The sequence below is a fragment of the Aotus nancymaae genome, unplaced genomic scaffold, assembly GCF_030222135.1.
Source record: "Aotus nancymaae isolate 86718 unplaced genomic scaffold, 86718_ANA_hifiasm-v0.15.2.pri h1tg000014l, whole genome shotgun sequence".
Taxonomy (NCBI): Eukaryota; Metazoa; Chordata; class Mammalia; order Primates; family Aotidae; genus Aotus; species Aotus nancymaae.
The window spans coordinates 120,329,020-120,352,878 of record NW_026988425.1 but is presented as its reverse complement, the minus strand read 5'-3'; the positions used below and the strand labels follow the sequence as shown (position 1 = coordinate 120,352,878).

General features: G+C 54.9%; 2 protein-coding genes across 4 annotated transcripts in view; both read right to left on the bottom strand.

Moving 5' to 3' along the window:
• RCCD1 (RCC1 domain containing 1) overlaps positions 1-1,907 on the bottom strand; it is a 31,889-nt gene extending 29,982 nt beyond the window's left edge. For both annotated transcript variants that reach the window (XM_064376281.1, XM_012463833.3), the window contains exons 1-3: positions 1,742-1,907; positions 1,103-1,493; positions 881-1,002 (exon numbers count right to left, since the gene is read on the bottom strand). In XM_064376281.1, coding sequence (XP_064232351.1) covers positions 881-1,002; positions 1,103-1,493; positions 1,742-1,907 — 679 coding nt within the window. The remainder of the gene's footprint in view (positions 1-880; positions 1,003-1,102; positions 1,494-1,741) is intronic.
• A 2,560-nt stretch (positions 1,908-4,467) lies between these two features.
• UNC45A (unc-45 myosin chaperone A) lies at positions 4,468-21,806 on the bottom strand. 2 transcript variants are annotated; one of them, XM_012463820.3, is made up of 20 exons: positions 21,760-21,806; positions 21,381-21,548; positions 21,059-21,095; positions 20,593-20,768; positions 17,543-17,635; positions 16,879-17,046; positions 14,751-14,919; positions 14,278-14,448; positions 12,419-12,590; positions 10,585-10,885; positions 9,625-9,719; positions 9,230-9,371; positions 8,718-8,858; positions 8,376-8,503; positions 8,053-8,119; positions 7,502-7,615; positions 7,159-7,274; positions 5,525-5,642; positions 5,261-5,416; positions 4,468-5,113 (listed from the first exon to the last, which is right to left on the bottom strand). In XM_012463820.3, exons 1-20 carry the CDS (start codon positions 21,763-21,765, stop codon positions 4,856-4,858), a joined length of 2,796 nt encoding a protein of 931 aa, XP_012319243.2. In that variant the 5' UTR covers positions 21,766-21,806; the 3' UTR covers positions 4,468-4,855. The 2 variants fall into 2 exon arrangements, with proteins under 2 accessions (XP_012319243.2, XP_012319242.2); XM_012463819.3 differs by having other exon boundaries at positions 21,715-21,805.
• Between the last annotated feature and the right edge of the window lie 2,053 nt (positions 21,807-23,859).

The following is a 23,859-nucleotide window of genomic DNA, read 5'->3' as shown; positions in this document are numbered from 1 at the left end:
GGGATGGAGTCTTGCTCTGTCACCCAGGCTGAAGTGCAATGGCCTGATCTCGGCTCACTGCAATCTCCACCTCCCAGGTTCAAGCAATTCTCCTGCCTCAGCCTCCCGAGTAGCTGGTATTACAGGCACCTGCCACCATGCCTGGCTAATTTTTGTATTTTTAGTAGAGACAGGGTTACACCACGTTGGCCAGGATGGTCTTGATCTCCTGACCTCGTGGATCCACCCACCTCAGCCTCCCGAAGTGCTGGGATTCCAGGCGTGAGGCGCCACGCCCAGCCAGCACTGGTAGTGTCTTAAGCCTCCTGGTGATCTAAGTAGCAGCCAAAAGGAGAGCCCTAGACAGACAAAGCTCACCTGCTCTCAGCCTCGCCCTCTCTGCATGCGCTCTAACAGCCTAGGAGGGAGCTGCACCTGGATCACCAAGTGGACCTCCTCACTCTGGCCAGCATGGCACCATCACAGGGTCACACCCAGCAGTGTCCTGGGGCCTGGTGGGCACCCAGTGTCCACTCTGTGCCACACATCATGGCCCCCAAGGCAACTGCAGCCTTTCTCCGCTCTCCTTGGCTTGGCTGCCCCCTCAACCCCATACTCTCTTGGCAGCACTGTAGAAAGAGTCCTGGCTGGGAGCAGGTGGGGATGGGAGGGGCAGTGAGACCAGTATCAGAGAAGCTAGGAACACATGCCAGAGCACAGGTGTGAGCCAGCGATGGTGGAGGCGGAGGAGGCTGAGGGTGAGGGGTACTAAGGAGTCATAACTGGGCGATGGACGGATGAGTGTGGAAGGAGGCCTGGGTAGGCCACGCACCCAAACTGGAAAACAGGAGGAAGGTTTGCACAAAATCACAAGCTCGTCTGGAGAAGTACCGTCACTCACCACTCACACACACAGAATGCCAGCCCCCAGCCGCCACCTCAGCCATGGCTAGGCCCTGCAACGCCTCCAAGGGCCTTGGCTCCAGCTCTGCCTCCAGGGTCCCATGGCCCAGCTGTCCATGCCTGAGCAAGGGAGACCCGCGTCAGCTACAGTCACATTACGGGGTCCCCCTGCGCTTGCTTCTCCAGTCACCAACCCTCACCTGCCCCCGCCCCCACTCACCTGCCCCCGCCCCAGGAGAACACCTGGCCCGCCGCGTCCAGCAGCAACGCGTGCTCCGCACCCAGCTGTAGCTGGCGCACCCGCAGCTCCGGAGCCAGAGGCCGGTAGAAGGGCGGCCGCGGGCTCACATAGGCACGGGCGCAGGGCAGCAGGGGCAGCCTCCCAGCCTGGGCCTCACTGCCCGGATCGTCTTCCCCTTCAGCCTCTAGCACCACATTCTGGGCCCACAAGGGCTCCCCTCGCAGGGCCGAACCGGGCGCCCAAGCCTGCAGTAACGCCCCCGACCCGAGCCCGGCGCGCAGCACCACGAGGAGCCCCTCCGAGGCCCACGCGTCCCTGCAGCCGCCCGCTGCGCCGCTGGCTGAGCCCGACAGCTCCAGACGGCCTCCACCTGCGGACCGAAGAGCGGGCTGGGGAGGGGAAGGGATATATCCCGGGGACCTAGAACTGGGGGCGGCGCTGGGGGCTGGTCTAGATTGGAACAGGGTCTAAGGCAGAATGGAGGCGGGAATGGGGACCAAACCAGAATGTGGGGCTGGCGGCCTGAACGCGAGAAACACCCTGGACTGGCCGCAGTGGTGCGGGGAGGAGTCGGGGAGCTTGGCTGGAGTAAGCGGGGACGGGGCGGGGAGTGCTCACGGGTCACGAAGGCGGTGTAGCTCCAGCTCGCGCTCACGCGGCGGATGTCGACGCCCGCCTGCAGCGGCTCGGGGCTGTGCACCTGGCGCCCGCGTCCTGGGCCCGGCGCCTGCCCGAAGCCGCAGAAACCGAAGCCGAACCAGGCCCCCGGCGGCTCCTCTGCCATGTCCCGGCAGCGTCCTCTGCCGGCAGCCACTTGGTTGCGGCGGGCCCGCTAGCGGCACGCTGGCTAGTCTCTGGCCTTCCAGGGGTTGGAGCTGCCTTGTCTGTAAAATGGGCAAACTGTCATTCTGACTACAAAGGCAGACGCTGTCCGTGCCTCGAAGTTTCGCTGAGCAGACGCCTTAGCTAATGCCCTACAGGATTTACAAAGATTCTCAAACATCCAGTGGGGCACTTCCCTGTCCTCCCTTTTGGCTCAAGCTCAGCGTGCCACAAAGTGGGTACAAAGTGGCCTGCCCTTTAGGCACTAGACTAGGATCCGGGCGCCCCCGACACTCCCACCTCGTCCCGCAGTTTCCCAGCATCTGGCACTTTATCCCATGTAATCTTGGGAACCAAAATTGTCCTGTTTTACAGAGGAGATTCCCAGAGAAAGTAACCCTTACACAATCATACAGCTAAACAGAGAGGGGCAGAGGGCTTAAATCAGATCCCCCCAACTCCGCAACCAGTGCTCTGCCCCCCACCCCACAGTGGAACGCAGAAGAGCGCGTGGGAGGCAGTGCCCTGCATAGGTTACCCACACCTCGCGGTGCCTTGTGACCTTAGCCAATTCACCCGAGTCCAACCGCATTTTTTCAGTTTACAAAGGGAGGTGGGGGCGGCGCTGTTTGAACCTACCTCATAGAATTGCTTGTAATAAATGCAAAAAAAAAAAAGGTTGGTGCGAGTACATACACCATGATAAACACAGTATTGGCTTACTGAATCCAGTATTTAACGCTGACAAAAAATTATCCCTGGATAGCTTATTAGTTTTGAGAAACCTTACACAGTCACAATTTCAACTGTACCTTATCTAGTCATTTATTCGCCCAGCAAGCATTTACTGAGCGATCATCCTCTGGGTCAGTGAGGACAGCTGTCTGCTCCCAAGGAGCTAACCCTTAAATGGGGAGAGAAATGCAATCTGGTGGTTTCAACAGCAACGCCACTTCAAGCAGGTTCGGCTGGAGCAGGCTTTTTACTATTATTATTATTTATATAATAGAGACAGGGGGCTCGGTATCTTGTCCAGGCTGGTCTCGAACTCCTGGGCTACAGAGATCCAACCGCCTCGGCTTCCCAAAGTATTGAGATTACAGGCGCGAGCCGCATCGCCCCGGCTGAAGCGCAATTGCACAGGCATTTTCGGGCCTCTGAAGTCAGATCTTTGGTCTCTCCTGCGACCCCAGCTCCTGGGCTCCTAAACCCCCCTTCCCCAACCCAAGGGGCCCTCTGACCTTGATCTTGACCCTATGCCCTCTACCCTCTCCGGCAGGTCCTTCTGGTGGGCAGCCTTGGAGGAAACGCAGAGGCGCAGAGCGGCAGCCTCGGAATAGCCGCCCGCCGAGCCGGCGCCGACAGCCACGCGGAGAAAAGGTTTGAAGAGCGCGCGGGGCGAGGCGGCCAATCGGCGGCAAGGGCAGTGACGTCGCCGTCCGGGGCCCAGCGGCCGCAGCCCCGTTCACCTTCCCATGGGGGCCTCTCCGGTCCTGAGGTCCCTAGGTCTAGGCCGGGGCGCCGCCGCCAGGTCTGTGAAATGGGCTGAAACCGCCGGCGGGCGCTGCCAAGGCAGAAGTTGGACCAGATGGTCCCGCCCCTACAGGCACACGCGGGGCATGGAGCTCAGATTAGAACCACCGAGAGGACGCGCATTAAGATCCGAGCTAAAGGGCTGGCGAGGAGTGACCACCCAAGGCGGACGGACCCCGCCACCAACCTCAGTCCGGGAACCTCGGCACCTCGGAACCAGACGTGCGCCAGACTCAAGCCCAAACTGGAAGCAGCTTTGACTTTCCACTGATTGGCTCGGGGCCCGTCACGTGCATCTGTCGAGCCAATGAGCCTCACGCTGGGTTTAGCCCTCCCGGAAACAGGCTGGGGTGGTGGGAAGCCGGCGCGGCCCACGCAGCCCTTTAACCAGGCTCAGCTGGCCTCCAGCCCTAACCCGCCTCGAGCGCCCTCTTTGCGGAGGCCACAAAGGACTCCCAATATAAAGGCAAACGTATTGAAGGCCGGGCATGTGGGGGTCTGTAGCCAAACGATTTGTTTCTTCGGATAGTTTATTTTTTGAAACAGGGTCTCACTCTGTCACCCAGGCGACACTTTGGGAGGCAGGAATATCGGCTCACTGTACTCTCTACCTTCCGAGTAGCTGGGATTACAGGTGCAGGCCACCACACTCCCATTTTTTTTGGCATTTTAATAGAGAAAGGGTTTCACCATGTTGCCCAGGCTGGTCTCAAACTCCTGACCTCTAGTGATCCACCCGCCTCAGCCTCCCAAAGTGCTGGGATTACAGGCTTGAGGCACCTCACCTGGCGCTTTTCTTATTGATTAGCTTCCTATGGCCCTTCATCCCGCCAGTAGGATTAAGAAGCAACTGTGGGCCCTGGTTGGTGAATCCATTGGATTCCTTCCATGGAGGTGGCTCTTCCGCTGTGAAGCTCCATTTCACACTCACCCACACCCAGAGACTCCCACCCGCAGCAGCCCCAGCTGCCCAAGGACAGGGCACACACTGGAGTTCTACACACTTTTACTGGACGGGCGGGGGCAGGGCTGACAGTGCGCCACGCTCACAGCTGGTGAGGCTGCTGATGTGTGCGCCCTTCCCGATGCCCCACGATCCACAGGCTGAGTTGGGATACACCTTTCCCAGTCCCACCTGACTACAGTAGTACAGAAAAAGGGCCCCTCTGAGTGAGGCTGCAGGCAGTGCTGGCCAAGCAGGGCTGTGTGACTAAGTGTGGCCGCTGACTCAGAACAGTGGACATTATAGGGTGGCAAGGAAGGAGGGGCAAGAGTGTTGGGCATGCTGGCCCTCACCAGCCAAAGCTGCTTCTGTCCTTGTTCTCCATGCCACAGTAGGTAGCGTGTGCATGAGCCTTGGGCCCAGGGGCAGCCCCCTCACTCTCCATCTTGGTTGGGCTGGATAAGCCCATATTCCACGGCTTTGTCCAGGCAGGCTGCAGCAGCCCTCGAGACAGGGCCCTGGTCACCCTTGGCCAGCACTGACAGGATCTCCATCATCTCACTCTCCATCAGGGTGCTGGCAATCTCCCTGGAGGCCTCCACCATGTTCAATACCACCACGGCACCCCGGTGCTGCAGCTCCTGGTTAGGGCTCAGAAGCAGGGCCTGCAGGATCTCCAGCCAGTGTGTGGTCTGTGAGAAACAGGCAGATGTGAACCCAAGCAACAGGCTCAGCCTGGGCAAGGAACACACCCACACCCTCAGGACCTCCCCCTTCAGCTGCCACCATGCTGGGAGTTCCTGGTCCGTCCCTCCTCCCCACCGAGCAGAGGCACTGACCACTTGGGGAATGCGGCTGCAGAGCGCGGGCCGCATGGAGGTGAGCATGGCCAAGCCCCCGGCAGCCGCCCGCTGCAGCAGCTCATCCTCCTCTCCGCTGTACAGCACCAGCAGCTTCAGCCGGTCATTGCCCTGGGCTTCGAAGAGGTCCTGCACCTGTGGCCAGATGTGGGGAGTGGACCACGTCAGTGGGGTGCAAAGCCCAGCCAGGGCACAGGTATCTCGGCATCCCCGCCTGTCATGAGCACTGGGACCAACCCTCACCTCCTTGCTCATGGCCAAGTTACACATGCACTCTGTGGCTGCCCGGCGGATCATCTCATGCTCCTCAAACATGTAGCCTTCGACCATGGGCACAGCCTTCTCCTTCAGGATCTTCTGCCTGCAGGCCCACAGGAGGAAGCAGCGGGATACAGCTTAGATATTGTCCCTCCTTTTTTATTTTTTTTAAGAAATGGGGTTTCACCATCACATTGGCCAGGCTGGTCTCGAACTCCTGACCTCAGGTGATCTGCCCACCTCAGCCTCCCTCAGGGATTATAGGCATGAGCCACTGCACCTGGCCCAGATATTGTCCCTTCTCTCTCTTATGTTGAACTGTAAACCCTATGCCCTCTACCTTGACCCTAAGCCTTGTGGGAGGTGACTGGGTCATGGGGTGGGTCCTTCGTCGCTTGGTACCGTCCTCGCAATAGTGAGTTCTTGTGAGATCTGGTTGTTTCAAAGTGCGTGGCATCTCCCCCCACTCTCTTGCTCTTACTTTCACCAGGTCACATGCCTGCTCCTGCTTCGCCTTCTACTACGAGTTAAAGCTCTCTGAGGCCTCCCCAGAAGCTGAGCAAATGCTGACGCCATGCTTATACAGCCTGTAGACCCATGAACCAATTAAACCTCTTTTCTTTATAAATTACCCAGTCTCAGGTATTCCTTTACAGCAATGCAAGAACAGATGAACGCAGGCAGCATCATCAAGACTTCCTGCATCTGCTCCACCTCTGCACCCACACCCTCATGCAGTCAAGTCCTGGGCTGAGGATTTTCCTTGGCAACATCCAAGGACCCTCTTGCTGTGAACTACAGTGCTTGTTACCCTTTTTTTTTTTGAGACAGAGTTTTGCTCTTGTTGCCCAGGCTGGAGTGCAATGGTGCAATCTTGGCTCACAGCAACCTCCGCCTCCCAGGTTCAAGCGATCCTCCTACCTCAGTCTCCCAATTAGCTGGGATTATAGGCATGCACCACCATACCCAGCTAACTTTGTATTTTTTAGTAGAGATGGGGTTTCTCCATGTTGGTCAGGCTGGTCTTGAACTCCCGACTTCCAGTGATCCGCCCACCTCAGCCTCCCAAAGTGCTGAGATTACAGGTGTGAGCCACCGCGCCTGGCCTCATTTGAGTACTGACCTGACCAGGCACCTGCATCATCTTAGTTAATCCTCACCATGGCCCTGTGGTAAAGGTGCAGGTGTGATCATCATCACTACTGCTTTGCAGAAGAGGAAACGGGCTGAGTAATGAGTCCCATGTTCAAAGTCACAGTAATAAAACTAAAACATGCTGATATGGCACAATGCTAGGGACCAGGTACCCATGTAGTAAGTACTTTTAAGTGTATTTTCTCATTTCATTCTCCTCACCACTATGCCATGAGGTAGGTACTATAATCATCCCATTTCACAGAGGGAGACACTGAGGCAGAGCAGTGAAGTAACTTGCTTGCGGTGACACATTTGCATCAGGGAAGCGAGGCAGTGTGCCTCCAGAGCCTGCCGTGCCATGGTGCCTCTCAGCCTGGCTCCTCCTAACAATGCCAAGGAGCCACTGAGGCCACAAAAGCCAGTGACTGGGATAGTCCAAATCCTGACGCCTGGCCCAGGCCCCTCATCCCAAGGAGGCTTACCGGAGCCTCTCGCTGATCCCCGCCAAGTTTGTTAGGGCCATGAGCGCCTCGAAGTTCTGCAGGCCTGAGCAGTTCAGGTGCAACAGGGACACAAGGGGCCGGACCACCTCATAGATCTGCAACGTGCACCCTACCTGTCAGGGCTACTTGCTGCAGCCCCCACAGCCCCACCAACCCGGCGGGGAGGAGCCCACCCGCAGAGAGTGCTCCGCTCTCAGGCTGTCCTCCCTTCCCAGGGCTCAGCAAAGCTGAAACTTCCTGCTGGTCCCAAAGGGCAGCTACAGCCCAGCCCACAGGCCACCAGGGACAGAGGGAGTGGAAAGGCCGGAGCAGGAAGACACACCCGCTCGCCAGGGAAGGTCATCTCAGGGTTGGAGGTGATGGTGAGCTTGGCAAGGGCCTGGGCTGCCTTTGTCTGCCCCACATCCGTGCCTTCCAGGGCCAGCGGGATCAGCGCCTGTAGTAACAAGCCCATCACTGCTCAGGACGTGCCTGGGAGTGTAAGACCCAAACCATCAGGCCCCAGGGCCCTGACTGTGTCACCCTCACCCTCCTCCCTCTCCCAGACTGGACTCCCTGTGCAGACCCTCTCACCCAAACATTTCCTAAAACCCCTACTAAGGGCTGGACATGGATTGTGCTGAGCACCAGAGCCATGGAGGTAAACGAGACAAAGGAATAGGAGGAGAGCCCAGGCCATTCACAGGCCTGCCCGCTTCCATGTCCCTCTCTCAGCGGGACAATGTCCCTCTCTCAGCGGGACAATGTCCCTCTGGCCATTACTCATGTTTTCCTGTCCCGCATCTAACACCCAGCTCTGGTGTGGCAGCCGCTGAGTCACGTTTTATAAGCTGATTGCTCAGCCGGCAGGAAGGGGTGTGTAAACCAGCTTACCCTGCCGCCTCCCTGGGCAACCACAGTGCCTCGGTCCTCTACCTCTTCCACCAAAGCCAGGAAGACCCTGTGGGGAGAAGGCAGTGGTGGGCAGGCAGCTCTGGGACTCTGGCAGGCAGACGCTCCACTCCTGCTCTCAGCAAGGAAGGCAGCCAGGCAGGCAGCCCTGTCACTCTAAGAGGCCCACAGCACTGGAACCTGCAGCGTCTGGAGCCCCATCCGCAGCCCCAAGGCCCGGAGTTGGGCAAGGCTGGCTCCCACCAAGGCTGGCTCCCACCAAGGCTGGCTCCCACCAAGGCTGGCTCCCACCAAGGCTGGCTCACCTGGAGAGCAGCTCTCGGCAGGAACTGGTCAGCACAGGGCTCTCAGTCTTCACCATGCATACCATGGCTGACACCACACCCGCTGCCAGCAGCTTCTTCACCCGAGCCCGCACAAAGCTCGGCTTGTCCTGGGGGAGGAGGCAGCTTAGGAGGGGGTCCTGGGCTGACTCGCAGAGAAAGTGGGAGCAAGCTTCTCACAGAAGCAACTGAGGAACTGGGCAATGAAACAGCCAGACAAAGGGAAAGAAGCTGGCTTAAATGGGAAGCTGCTCTGCTGCGGATGCCCTGGGTCAGCTGGTCCCCGTGACAGGGCAACCTCTGGCCCCTCTGGCGGCCCCTCACCTTGGGGTGCTGCTCAGGCACGTGCTGCTTGGCATACTTGGCTAGCTCCACCATCTTGGGGTCAGGCTCCTCGAAGTCGTAGCTGTTGGTGCAGTTAACCAGCGCAGAGGCCACCGCAAAGAGCACCGACCTCTCCTCAGACTGCCAGGATGGAGAGGCATTCGCGTGGCCACCCCGGGCCAGAGCAGCACTCGGGTAAATGCTGCCCAGGCCCAGGCCCCCAATTCCACCCTCAGCTGCGGCCCTAGGTTACAGGATGAATTCAGGAAGCTCCCCAGGCCCCAGACTTTGGGAACGTACAAACTGGACCTCCCCAGCTCCTCCAAGGAGAACGTCCTTACTACGTGCACTGGTGCTGGCCAACGTACCCACACCACACAGAGCAGCCACTCAGCCACCAGCCCTCCTCCCTGGGAGCAAAAGACCCCATTGACCAAGCCCTGCCGAGAAAGCCTGGTAAGCTCTAATCCCAGACCGTGTCCTCAGGCGGACAGCAGGAACCACAGAGCTACCCTGCTGAGCTGGAACAGAGCCTTCAGGGCAGCCGCATCCTCCACAAACTCTTCCTTCACGTCGGCATCAAAGGTCAGGTAAGCCAGGCCCTCCACTGCCCAGCGCCGAGTGCCCGCGTCGATCTGGTCATTGCACAGCCACCTGGGGACACGCAGGACAGTGGATGACCCTCAGGACTGGGGGTAGGGAGGGGTACACCAAGGCCAAGGAGGAAGAACCAAGGGTTTGGGCATCCCCTCAATGTTCAGAAGCAGTTCACATGCCAGGATCCAGATGGCAGCGCCTGCCTGAGCCAGAGAGCAGGACAGGGAGGAGGCCCCCACCCCCACCCAGACCCTCCTGTCTTGAGATCTATCCGACAGGTGGGGAGCCACGGCAAGGCCAGGCGACTCACTTTCGACACTGCTTGGCCAGTTTGAGAGTGGAGCCTTCAGCAAACTGCTTCATGCTAAAGTCAGTCCCTCCAGCCGAACCGAGCTTACAGAGGCCCTGGAGGAAGAGGGCAAGACCAGCTGGCCTCTGGCGAAGGACGCAGGAGCTGGGCTCCACACCTGGCTTGGACTCCCTCCCTGGCACTCTCCCATGGCACCTGGAGGCTAAATCAGCACCCTCTCCCTCCACACCACCACCTAGAGCAGGTGGCAGCAAAATCAGCTACTGCAGTGGCAGTGTGACACAGCATCTACAGACACGGACACACTGGACACTGGACAGTCGTGGGCCCCACCCCTTCTCAGGCCACACTGAGAATGGCTGTTTCCTTCCGTGTTGCACAAGGAAGCCCTCTGCCAGTGGAGCTGAGAGGCGTGTGGGGAGAAGACAGGTGCTTCAGCCACAGCCAGCATCCTTACAGGATGGAGAAATCCAGGACTGAGTGCCCAAGGAGGAAGACCAGCTTCCACAAGTGCACAGCCACAACAGGCTCATGGAGGGCTAGGCCATCCCCAAACCCTAAACCACCAGCTCCTGGGAACGCTGCGTGACCCCTGTTGGCCCAGCCTTAAGCCCCGTGGTGGGAGGAGCCGTGCCCACGTCTCTGGCCACAACAAGGCCCAGAATCTCATACATTCATTCATTTATTTTAGAGAGGGTCTTGCTGTGTTGCCCAGGCAGGAGTGCAGTGGCATGCATGGCTCACTACAGCCTCAACCTCCTGAGCTCAAGTGATCCTCCTGCCTCAGCCTCCCAAGTAGCTGGGCCTACAGGCATGTACCACCAAGCCTGGCCAATTTTTTTAGAATTACAGTATCATTTATTTTCACCTCGAGTGTGTGCGGGCCACACCCTGCAACACCAGCTGGACCAGGACCCCTGCGTGGCTGCCTGCCCACACACCCCACGCCCATCGTCTCACCACCAGCGCCCGGATGCGGATGCTGTCCTTCTCGCTGTGCTTATATAGGTCCTTTAGCAGCGAGACACCATTGGCAGTGATGAATGAGGCCCGCTTGGCCTTGCCGGCTGCGTGGATCAGAGCCTCCACGGCCACCAGCTGCTCCTCCTCCTGCTCAGAGGCACACAGAGCGATCACACTCTCCATGACACCACTCAGCTCCAAGGCCCGGTTGCCGGCGTCACATGGGCCCTGCAGGAGGCAGGACACCGTCTGGATGGCCCGTAGCTTCCCGGCCAGCCCGTGGCCCTCAAACCAGCTCCTGAGGGGCACAGGGTGACAGCTGTCACACTAAGGCCAACATAAAGGAACTCTTCTTCCCTTCCTTCCCCTCCACTGGCCAGGCACCTGCACCACTTGCGAAGAAACAGCAAGGAAAGCTGCCAATGGGAGGATAAGGACAATTCCCCCTGGACAACAGTGGCTGATTTTTTTAATCGACGCTTTCACTCAAGCCTTCTCTGACATAGTATCTAACATAGGTTACTCCCACACCACCATTCCTGGACTTAAGATCTGAAATAATTCTGCTTATTTCATAATTAATCATCAGTCTTCTTCCTGTGAGCTGTAAGCTTTTTTTTTTTTTTTTGAGACAGAGTCTTGCTTTGTCCCCGAGGCTGGAGTGCAATGGTGTGAGCTCAACTCACTAAAATCTCCACCTCCCAGGTTCAAACGATTCTCCTGTCTCAGCCTCCCAAGAAGCTGGGATTATAGGCACCCACCACCAAGCCTGGCTAATTTTTTGTAATTTTTTTTTTTAATTTTTTGTATTTTTAGTAGAGACACGGTTTCACCATGTTGGCCAGGCTGTTCTCTAACTCCTGACCTCAGGTGATCTACCTGCCTCTGCTTCTCAAAGTGCTGAGATTACAGGTGTAAGCCACTGCGCATGGCCAATAATCTCCTTTAAAAATAAGGACTGTCAGCCGGACACAGTGGCTCACACCTGTAATCCCAGCACTTTGGAAGGCCAAGATGGGCAGATCATAGGTCAGGAGTTCAAGACCAACCTGGCCAATATGGTGAAACCGCATCTCTATGAAAAAAAAAATACAAAAATTAGCTGAGCATGGTGGCGGGTGCCTGTAGTCACACAGCTGCTCAGGAGACTGAGGCAGGAGAATCACTTGAACCCGGGAGATGGAGGTTGCAGTGAGCCAAGATCGCACCACTGCACTCCAGCCTGGGAAATAGAGCAAGACTCTGTCTCATAAAAAAAAAAAAAAAAAAAGAATAAGGACTGTCAGCCGGCACAGTGGCTCACTCCTGTAATCCCAGCACTTTGGGAGGCCGAGGTGGGTGGATCATGAGGTCAGGAGATCAAGACCATCCTGGCCAACGTGGTGAAACCTCGTCTCTACTAAAAATACTAAAATTAAATTAGACAGGCATGGTGGCATGCGCCTGTAATCCCAGCTACTGGGGAGGCTGAGGCAGGAGAAATACTTGAACCAGGGAGTCAGAAGTTGCAGTAAGCTGAGAATGCGCCACTGCACTCCAGCCTGGTGACACAGAGAGATGCCGTCTCAAAAAAAAAAAAAAAAAAAGAATAAAGACTGTCATGTTTCACCTGCATGGGAACAGATGCCTAGGAAGTGCTCGGTAAACCCAGTACGTGCTTGATGGCGTTTTTGGAACATTGATTTGAGAAAGAACCTCTCTGGGAAGGCCGCTTTGGAGCAGGAAGGGGACCTTGGGGTCACTTTTCCTTCATCCAGCCCCCACTAGTCCTCCCCAAGACTACTCTTCCTGCTGGAATCCCTGGCAACGGGTGGTGAAACAGACTCCTTACTTGATGTAGTTTTCACACAGTCGGTGGAAATTCTCTCTCTCGGCATCACATTTGAGGTCATCAAAGAGCTTGCTGAGGAGAATGGAGGCGCTCATGCGGCTGTTTGCAGTCACTGTGAACTCCCCAGGAGGGTCCTGTAGAGAGCCCCCCACTTCCAAAATCTTTTTCAGACCTAAAAAGATACCCCGTTTAGACAGTAGAACACCAGTTCCCACCCCTACAAGTAAAGGGAAGAGGCTTCCTAGGAGACACAGAGAGAAGCAAGACAAGAAGTCTAGAGTTCAGATAACTGCGAACAGGGCAGCCCAGAGAAGCTACTCAGCTGACCTGCTACCTGGGGAGGCAGCCGTGGGGTTGGGAAGGACCTGAGAAGTGAGGCCTGCATGCCAGCCCTGCCCCTGGGGCCACGTGCTCTGGGGCTTTGAGATTCCTCATCGGTAAAACTAAGGGGAAAAAAATATCCGCGCCTCTTAGGATCATTGTGAACACAAAAGATGAGGTGCATGAAAGACGAGCTCATGTGGGGTCTTTGCAAAGCTTTTCTTATTTATCTTAGGGGAAAGGAGAGATGAATTGATATATTCACCTTTAATTATTCTTTCTCAAGTATTGAAATAATACATGCTCACTCAAAAAAAAAAAACAAGGACGGACGCAGTGATTCACAGCTGTAATCCTAGCACTTTGGGAGGCCGAGGTGGGCAGATCACCTGAGGTTGGGAGTTCGAGACCAGCCTGACCACCATGGAGAAACCCCATTTCTAAAAATACAAAAATTAGCTGGGCATGGTGGTACATGGCTGTAATCCCAGCTATTCAGGAGAATCACTTGAACCCAGGAGGTGGAGGCTGCGGTGAGCCGAGATCATGCCATTGCACTCCAGCCTGGGTAATGAGCAAAACTTCGTCTCAAAAAAAAAAAAAGGGTCGGGCTCAGTGGCTCATGCCTGTAATCCCAGCACTTTGAGAGACCAAGGTGGGTGGATCATTTGAGGTCTGGAGTTTGAGACCAGCCGGGCCAACATAATGAGACCCTGTCTCTATTAAAAATACAAAAATTAGCTGGGTGTACTGGCGAGTGCCTATAATCCCAGCTACTCAGGAGGCTGAGGCAGAATTGCTTGAACCCAGGAGACAGAGGCTGTAGTGAGCCAAATTGCACCACTGCACTCCAGCCTAGGCGACAGAGAAAGACTCCACCTCAAAAAAAAAAAAAAGATACAGAAAACTAATCCAGCCTCTCTGCTAACCTGCTTGCAGGTCCGCTCAATGTGCATGTATCTGCACACACATATGATAGAAGGGTCTAACTCTGAGCCCCCTAAGGGTAGCTTCTTTGTCTGGTAGGTGTTAACAAGAGCCAAATCTCAATGGTCTGGAAGATCTCAGCTCCAGCATCCTCCTGGGCCACAGGATGCACTTCAGTGCAGACACATGGCTGGAGATAATTACAAATTTTCTTTCTTTCTGAATCACAGCTTTTCTTTCTTTTTTTTTTTTTTGAGACAAGGTCTCTCTCTGTTGCCCAGGCTGTAGTGCGGTGGCACAATCATAGCTCACTGAAGCGTTTATCTCCTGCGGTTAAGCAGTTGTCCCACCTCAGCCTCTGGAGTAGCTAGGATTACTGTGCAGACGTACATCACCATGCCCAGCTAATTTTTTTTTATTTTTCATAGAGACAGGGTCTTGCTACGTTGCCCAGGCTCATCTCAAACTTCCAGCCTCAAGTGACCTCCTGCCTCAGCCTCTCAAAGTGCATGATCCACCATGCCTGGCCCCACTCAAAACTTTTCTTATTATTCCTAAGGATAAACAAACTTCAGCTGCCCAGGCAAGCTTTTGTGAACTCTATCACCTACCTTGGTCAATGACCCAGAGGGTGAGGCTGTTGTTGGGGTCCTTGGGAGACTTCCGGGGCACTGCTTTAATTAGAAGAGTCAGGGCATTGTCTCGGCCTTGGCCAGAGACCCCCACCTCTGTCAGCAGATCTAAGAGGTTACTGATGAGGACCTTCAGCTCCCGGGCAGGATCTGGCAACAAGAAGACATCCGTGGGCTCCACAGCAACCCAGCCCTGTTTGTCTCCTGAACTTCCCCACCAAGTCTGGGAGATACAGGGAAGGGGGGACCCGCATCCTGGGCTCCAGACTGAGCTCCAGCCTTGCCCTGAGGCAGCTTGGCTGCTGAGAATCTAAAGTAAAACAATGTCACCAAGCCCAGTTCCCAATGACCTGCAGCTGCCAGTCTGCTACCCAAAGAACTGGCCTGGCTGGCTCACCCTATCCCTTCCGTGACAGTAACATCCAAAACACCCCAGCCCCGCTCCCACTCACCCACGACGATGGCGCCTTCTTTGCCTCGGAAGCCTTTTTTGACGCCTTCCTTGAGGGCATCAAACATAACCTGCAGCAGGTGGCAGGCAGCCAGCGACACAGCCTGGTTTTCCACGCCCAGGATGGAGACCACTCGCCGAGTGCCCAGTATGCTCAGGGTTGCCACGGTCTGGGAAGGGAGAGGGGGACAGAAGCTTCCTTAGTGAAGGGCAGCCGCAGAGATCCCTGTGAGTTAGACAACACAGCCAGATGGAGAGAAAACATTTCAGGGGCAGGCCCAGCTCCAGGTGAAAACAAGACAGAACAGATGGTATGACGCAGGGTAATGGCAGGATAATTTTGTTAGAAAGACTTCCTAAAGGAAACACTCCAGAGCAATGCCCTATTACCTCTCCTTGGCACCAGAGAAGACACAGTATACCGCGGCCCTGGGAGAGCCGCTTTAGCTCATATCTCCCCAGGAAGGAGACCTAACCCTAGACAAAGCTACCTGACCACCAGGCTGAATGGTCTAGTTCTTCCCCAGTCTAACCCTCGAGGTTCCGTCCATACCCTGGGGATGTGGACAGGCGCAGAATGGGCCTGTGAGACCTCTCCACTCCATTTCTAAGCTGGAGAACCCTAGAAGGCCTGCTTGGTCCACTGAGCCCTGATCCTGACTGCTTCCACTTAGCAGCTGAGTGTCCTTGGCCAAGAGTGTGAACTGAGATGGATGGAAAGGCAGGAGGGAACAGAATGCATTGCTTTTACCATTCATAGCCTTGGGAGACCCAGAATGTAGCCCAAGCTCAGCCTAAAGAGATTTCACTGACTAATTCAGTTCCGCCCCTATCTAGGAACTGTGGGCTCCTCTAAAAGCAACCCAGGGTCTCGTCTTTGGTCTCCTTTCCCCTGGAGCAAGCCAGCTCAGGTGAGTGCTGGGGGCGTGGGCTTCACCATACTGCCCAGGAGCAGAACTGTCCATGCTGGACCACCACCATCCATGCTGAGAATCACGCCAGAGTCAACCTCTATGCGTCCCATCACTGTCTCGATGATAAAGAAACGCTGTGGTGTGGCCGGGCATGGTGGCTCACGCCTATAATCCCAGCACTTTGGGAGGCCGAGGCGGGTGGATCACGAGATCAAGAGATTGAGACCATCCTGGTCAACATGGTGAAACCCCGTCTCTACTAAAAATACAAAAAATTAGCTTGGCATGGTGGCGCATGCCTGTAATCCCAGCTACTCAGGAGGCTGAGGCAGGAGAATTGCCTGAACCCAGGAGGCGGAGGTTGCGGTGAGCCGAGATCGCGCCATTGCACTCCAGCCTGGGTAACAAGAGCGAAACTCCGTCTCAGAAAAAAAAAAAAAGAAAAGAAACGCTGTGGTGACATCACTGACCACATCACTCACTATGAGGACTCTGCTCCACAGGAAATGACAATCGGATCTTTAGAGCAGGGACAAGCATGCTTTTCTGGGCAATGAGCTTGTTTGCACCATATGGACATTGGAGGATCAGTGACCGACGTGTCTTTGTGAGGTGGCTGCAGGAAAACTGGGGCTTACACTTGTAAGACTCCCAAAAGTAAGTGTTTGGGGTGCCCCAGGGCTGTCTTCACTCTTTCTAGCCCCACTTCATCCTAATTCATGTTGGTCTTTTTCACGTCATTTTTATTTTTTCTCTCTTGTTACATGTAGCTCCCTGGTCTCCTTGTATTCTGCCTTAAGTTCTTTGTTTGTTTGTTTGTTTTTGAGACAGTCTGGCTCTGTCACACAGGCTGGAGTGCAGTGGTGTGATCTCAGCTCACTGCAACCTCTGCCTTCTGGTGATTCTCGTGCCTCAGCCTCCAGAGCAGCTGGGATTACAGGTGCGCGCCACCACGCCAGGCTCATTTTTGTGTTTTACTAGAGATGGGGTTTCTCCATGTTGCCCAGATTGGTCTCAAACTCCTGACAAGTGATCCACCTGCCTCAGCCTCCCAAAGTGCTGGGATTACAGGTGTGAGGCACCATGACAAGCCTAAGTTCCTTTTAGAATAAGATAAAGGGTAGAAGGGTGGATGGAAGAGTGGATGGATGCATGGATGGATGGATGGACAGACAAAAGGACTGAAGCAGTAACCCGCCTCTCCACTTCACCTACCCGTGACTGATGCTCAGAGCAAATGCCAACCAGTGTACGCAGAGCAGCCAGCATGAGGTCGGTCTCTCCCGTGTCCAGTAGGCGTTGCAGGAGCTGAACCCCATTGCTCCGGAAGATCTTCTCAGCTCCAGCATCCTCCCTGGCCAGCACCACCAGGTTCTGAGATGCCTATGTCAAAGGAAACACATGAAAATGTTGACACTGCACATGGCATAGGGCACTGCACTGGTGAGCAGGGTCCCGAGTCCCGGACCTCACTGCTTCCACTTCGTAGTTGAGTGATGTTAGTCAACAAATAACCTCTTTGAAGTTGAGCTTCTTCCTCTGTAAGTAGAGGGAAGAGCCTTCTCCCAGGATTGATGATTAAAGGAGTCCCCAGCAGAGCCTGAGGAGCTGGAACAGTGCCTCAGTCACCTCTGTACACCCAGCTCCTGGCACAGGGCCTGGCCCACAAGGCACTCTGTGAACACCAGTTCTCCTTCTTTGGTTCATGCTAAAGCCCCAGGCCTTCAGGGCTCCCCTCCAGGCCCCATGAGCCAGCTGCATGGTCGGAGGAGCGGCAGAGCAGGGCAGCAGGGGCTTCTGGGGCCTGCGTGGGTGAAGGGTGCTATGGTTGGGTGACTCTAGAAGGAGCTTACTCACTGACTCAGTCCAGGGCCTATACCTTTTGCTTTTTCTCAGTGCCTTTCTCTTCTGGGTCCAGTAGTATCTGAAACATCTGTTCCACCTTGGCATCCGTCGAGGACATGTATCGCACCTACGAACCAACAAAGCATGGAAGAAATCCCGTCTCTGGGCCAGAGACATCACATTCCCTGTTCATTTGTCTCCCGCTCCTCACTCTAGGAGCCCTAGCGAAGATGTCAAGACTCAGGGCTAGCACCTGGCTACCCTGGGCAGGAAGAGACTCGCCTGGCAGTGCCTCCTACCTTCCCTGCAGCTGTTTTGCTTTTGAGCTATTTCCTGCTTAGGCAGCAGGAGCAGCACCGATGCTGGAGGTAGAGTCTTTCGGGAGGGGAGGTATCCTGTGAGCCACAAGGCAACCCACTCCCAGTGGTGCCATCTACGTTGTGGCAGCGTGAATGGGCTGCCCATAGCACTGAACTCAGCATTTACACCTCCTGCCAGGGAGCTGCAGATCATGAGGTAGTTGCTAACACTTCCTTTAGCTCCGGAATTCTCCTTTTGACTATTTTAAAAATAATCTGAAACCGGGTGTGGTGGCTCACACCTATAATCCCAGCACTTTGGGAGGCCAAGGTGGGTAGATCACCTGAGGTCAGGAGTTTGTGACCAGCCTGGCCAACATAGCAAAACCCCATCTCTACTAAAAATATAAAAATTAGCCGGGCATGGTGGTGGGTGCCTATAATCCCAGCTATTCAGGAGGCTGAAGCAGGAGAATCACTGGAACCCGGGAGGTGGAGGTTGCAGTGAGCAGAAATCCTGCCACCGCACTCCAGCCTGGGTGACAGGATGAGACTCTGTCTCAAAAATAATAATAATAGGCCGGGCACGGTGACTCAAACCTGTAATCCCAGCACTTTGGGAGGCCGAGGCAGGTGGATCATTGAGGCCAGGAGTTCGAGACTAGCCTGGCCAACATGGCAAAACCCTGTCTTTTTTTTAAAAAAAAAATAATAATAATAATCTGAATGGGCAAGATCATCCTAGGCCTATTCCCCCACCCCCAGGGTCCTGGGCATAGATGGTGGCACAAGCCTAGCATGTGGACCGCCCCCTTCCCCTCTTGTATCCATGGCAGCCATGACTAACCAGACACGGCACATTTCCCTGCTCAGCTCAGGCAATCTGCTTCCTAATTCTTCTCAACATAGGAGACTCTGGGCAGCCACTGCTAATCAGAGCTGGCACTGAGAGAGGAAACCTCTTTGCTTTTCTGGGTTTCACTGTTTCAGTGAGGTCTCTGCCATCATGTTACCTGCTTCCACTGTGTCAGCATTTTAGCATCAAATTATCGGGTGAATTTGAGCTTGGTTATAGCTCATAATGGTCTTTAGATTCTTTTCTCCTCATTTAAAAATATATGTATTACACAATTTCTCTTTACTAAAAAAATATGAACAGATGACGAAGTCTCCTTTGGAAAGCCCTCTCAACACCATTCCTTTCCCCAGGGGTCACAATTATATCATTTTGACATATTATCTTTTAAAATATTTTCCTGAAAACAAACAAAAAGAAACAAAGATACATATTTGGCCTGGTGCCATGGCTCACACCTGTAATCCCAACACATTGGGAGGCTGAGGTGGGTAGATCCCCTGAGCCCAGGAGTTCAAGACCAGCCTGGACAACACAGTGAAACCCTGTCTCTACAAAAAATATAAAAATTAGATGAGCATGGTGACATGCATTTGTCCCAACTACTTGGGAGGCTGAGGTAGGAGGATCGCTTGAGCCCGGGAGGGGGAGTTTGCACTCCAGTCTGGGTGACAGAGGGAGAGCCTGCCTCAAAATACATAAATAAATAAAAATAAATTTAAAAAAATAAAATACTCTTTTGTATTTACATAACCCAGTGTACCCACAGAAAAAATATAACATTGTTTTTCTATGTAAGGGATCATTAACAAAAATGATATCACACTATGTGTGCTATTATATATTTTTCTTCTTTTCTTCTTTGAAAGACACAGGGCCTCACTCTTTCAGCCAGGCTGGGGTGCAGTGGCACCATCATAGCTCACTGACCTGCAAAATCCAGGGCTCAAGGGATTCTCCTGCCTCAGCCTCACAAGTAGCTGGGACTATAAGGGTATGCCACCACACCCAGCTAACTTTTTTAAAGTTTTTATAGCAACAGGGTCTCACTATGCTGCCCAGGCTGGTCTCAAACTCCTGACCTCAAGTGATCATCCCACCTTGGCCTCCCAAAGCACTGGGAGTATATGCATGAGCCACCATGCCCTGCCTATTTTGCTTTGTTCATTCAACAAGTGTCCCAGAGCTTTCCACTTCAATAGGTGTGTATCTACCTCTTCTCAGTAACTACATAAGACTCTGTAGTAAGGACAGTACTCAATGTATTCAGCCATTTCTCTATGGCTGGGCATTCAGGCAAGTTCCAAGCTTTTCTTACTACAAAAAAGGCTGAAATAAACATATACATGTCTCCTTGTACCCATGGGCAAGGTTTCTCTGAGAGAAACAGCAAGAAGTAGGCCGGGCGTGGTGGCTCACGCCTGTAATCCAAGCACTTCGGAGGTCAAGGCGGGCGGATCACCTGAGGTTGGGAATTCAAGACCAGCCTGACCAACATGGTGAAACCCCGTCTTTAAAAAAATAAAAATAAAAATAAAAAGAGAAACAGCAAGAAGTAAACATATGGGATCACAAATATGCTCGTTTCAAATTTAATAGATATGCTAAAGTACTCTCCAAAAGAGCTGTACCAATTTATACCCCTCCAGCAGTCATCAGAGAGCCCTTGGCCCCCAGCCTCACCACTGACATGTCTGCCTCTCTCCTCGAAAAGCGTACTTTCTTTTAAATATCTGCCAAACAGACCACCAAATCAACAGTAACGTGCTGTCATCTGAATTTGCTTTTCCCTGGCCACAGGCAAGGTTGAGCAGAACTCTATATGTTCACCTGCCATCAGTATCTCTTGTCTGGAGAACTGTCTATACCCCTGGCCCAGATCCCTTCACCACTGGTCAGTGCTTCCACCTGTCTGGGTCACTCACATACCTTCTCCTGAATCTGGCCCCCGATGTTCCGCAAGGCCTCTTGGAAAACTTTGTTCTTGGGTTCCAAGCTCACACATCTCTTCAGGTCAAGGACAGCCTGGTCTAGGCGGCCCAGCTTCTCTAGGGCTTGGCTCCGCCGGTAGAGTGCCTTGACATCCCCACCATCCTTTTCAATGGCTGAGCACAAACAGGAGCGCTGTCAGCACCCATGAGGCCACCGTCGTCAGGCAAGAGCAGTAGGGAAAGATCTCGAGGAAAAGCCAGAGGAAGGTGGGGGACGAATGTGGGGCTCGGTGCTTCAGCCTCAGAAAAGGTAAGGGTAGCTGCAGAAAAGGAAAGGCCCGAGGCAGTGGGAAAGAAAGAAGGCAGATGTGTCTCCGGGGCCAAAGGAGGGGAATGTGATGGTCCCACAGTCCTTGCCCTACAGAAGCCCTACAGTGCTACTCGAGGGCCCACCATTCCCCTACCTTTGGATGCCTCTGTTTCTGCTTTGTCGTAATCTTCCTGTAAGAGAAAGACAGGAGCTGAGTGGGGAGGGGTGGGGGGAGGGGTGGAATAGGAGCCGAAGGAATGGTCACCTCCCTCTAGGGGTACTAACCGGACAGTGGGGTACTCTCGTTCTCCAAGGTCACCCAATCCCCCACGACCCTGAGGTGCATTCGACATCTAGCAAGCGGGGTGGCCTGGAAGCGTGAATGTCCAGCTGGGGCCCAAGCAACAGCTAAGATGAGCAAACCGGGTCCCGGGAGGGTGGGGAAGTTGGAGGGGAAGGGCGCCCGGCTCCCTCACCAGCTTGAGGTGGCAGGCGGCCCGGTTCCGGTGCAGAATGGCCTGGTCCTGGGGCGTCGCGTCCAGACCCAGGGCCTGAGTGTAGGCCGCCAGGGCGCCCTCGTAGTCTCCACATTTGAACAGCTCGTTGCCCTCTTTCCGCAGCTGCTCCACTGCCACTGAGTTGGCCTGTAGGGAGAAAGGGGCGGCCACGTCGGAGGGGGCTCGGGGCAGGGCCCGGGAGCTAAGGGGAGAGGAGAGGAGGGATGCGGGGGCGCCTCATGGATGGGGAGGAGGAGGCCGAGACGGTCAGCGCGGGTGCGAAGGGGTGATGGCGCGGGGGTTGGGTACGCACCCCGGGGGTAGCTGGCCGGGGCTCGGGGGTCCCTGGACCACTCACAGTCATCGCGGAAAGGTAGGCCGGTGCCAGCGCAGGCGCAGTCTCTGGGGCGGGTCGAGTCTGGGCTCGGGACTCGGCCGGGAGCGGCCCCGCCCACTCTTGCGTCAGAGGCGGGGTCAGAGAGGGGCGGGGTTAAGGGGTGCGCGCGCCCGGGCAGGGGCGGAGCGCTCGGCCCCAGAGGGAAGGTGCAGGCAAGCTCCGCGAGCCCCTAAACTGTCCCCGCGGAGACCTGCAGGGAGCTCGCGGCAGAGGACCCAGAGGGAGGCCTGCGGTGGTTCCAGCCCCGACTGCAGCAGAAGTGCACGAGGTCTGCGGTCATCAGGGTCACAAGCAGCAGGGTGTAGACGCCTAGCGCTAGGAGCGGGCCCGGGCCCCTGCTGGAGAGAGAAAAGTCTCAGGATCCCAGCCCTGGCCGCGCTCTCGCTGCTGCGTTCTGTGGGGGTACAGAGCCCCTGGGAATCCGGAGAACGCTCGGAACCCCCTCCCCAAATAAGTGTAGTCTGACATGCACATATTTGCATACGAATTTAGAGACACACTGAAGCCACCCATGGGCAGATTCAGGATGGCTCCCCATTACCCGCTTGCACAGCCCCCTGAACTTCGCCTTTGTAATTGTAATCATGATCTACATGATTTTCTGCTGCGGTCTGTCCCTTCACTAGTCTGTAATTTACAAGCCTCCCACCCCATAGTTTAAGAACAGAACCCCAGATACTGAAACACCTTGTCGATGTTCCAGTGGCTCCGGGGCTGGAGATCCCACCTAAGGATGGGTGGGGGCGCAAGAGCCCACAAGTTGACTTGGTACAGGGCCTCAAATTCAGCCGGAGTGTAGCAGGAGCCCCCTGCAGCCTTCAGGTGGCAGCAGTAGGCTTCCTCTGGAGAATCAAAGACGAGCGCAAAGGAAACCAGGGTAGTGGTGGCCATCGGCATCGCGGATGGTCTGGCACAATTGAGGGTGGTGGACCAGAGCTGAAGAGAAAGGTGGGGGGCTGGAGACAAGCAGGAGGGGTCTTTCCACAGCCCACTCCACGCCTTCTGGACAGTAAAAGAGATCAGCCCCTACCAGAAGATCAGGCGCCCTTCCACCCATCCCCATCAGTTCCAGTTCCCAGGAGTCGTCCATAGCACGAGAGGCAAACCACAGGAGGAAGTGCTGTACCTGAGCCAGAGGTTGGCTGGCAAGTGTGGCCCAGCCAAGGAGCAGCAGTAGCCCCACGGACAGGCTTGTCAGCAAGGGGCCTGGCCTTCTCTGGACGCCCATGAGAGTTTACCACCACCTCTGTCCAGGTCCTGGGAACTCTAACATCTCTCTTTCTAGGCCATGAGTGCAGACAACAAGGAAATAAAAATCAAAGCCCCAAGGCCCTTGGGCACCATGGATACAAGCCTGAAGCTTCTCTATCACAGGCCTCTAGAGAGAGATGGCAGGGACTGGATTTCTATCTCCTGCTGGAAAACATGAGACCTGCATTGCCAAACTGCTGAAGGAGAAAAGGCTTGAAGAACTAGAAGACAGAATGAGGGATGAGCAAGCAGCTGAGCTGTTAGCATGAAGAACAAGCAGGCATTTAGAGCCAAATATGTTTCTACCCATTCTCCAACTTCCAGGCTGCCATGGAAGCTCTGGAAATTCTGACTCTTCTATTTCAGGTCCCAGAGACCTCAGTTCCAGCATGTGGTGCTCCTCTCCCTAACCTCTGCTACATGGCTAGCTGAAAACCAAGGGTGAGTCCTTTCATTAGCTTTTCCCCTGAGCCGAATCTGCCCTGGCTACTAGCCAGAACACAAAAGCTTCCTGTCTGATTAGAGTATACTTAGCTAATAGCAAACCCCTTCTCACAGAGAAGTTCTATGGGGATCATCAGGCCTCTCTTACACCTCATACCTCATAGCTGCCCGAAGCAAGGAATTTTTCCAGAAGGCCCAAGGCCACCAGCCAGCAGAATTAAGTGTTATTCCAATGTCTACCCAGGCCTGACAACATCGTGCTCCCAGAACAGCACTGACAACACTCATCACCACAGGCGCCCACAGAAGGTGCCTCGAGACTGAAGTAGGAGCACTCATGGCATAAGAAGGCAATGCAAATTTCAT

Coding starts and splice junctions, on each gene's coding strand:
- UNC45A (XM_012463819.3), bottom strand. CDS start 21,765: ATGACTGTGAGTGGTCCAGGGACCCCCGAGCCCCGGCCAGCTACCCCC. Junction 17,636..20,592: donor GGGGCCAGATTCAGGAGAAG/GTATGTGAGTGA, acceptor GTTGGTTCGTAG/GTGCGATACATGTCCTCGAC. Junction 8,120..8,375: donor TGCCGAGAGCTGCTCTCCAG/GTGAGCCAGCCT, acceptor TTCTCCCCACAG/GGTCTTCCTGGCTTTGGTGG.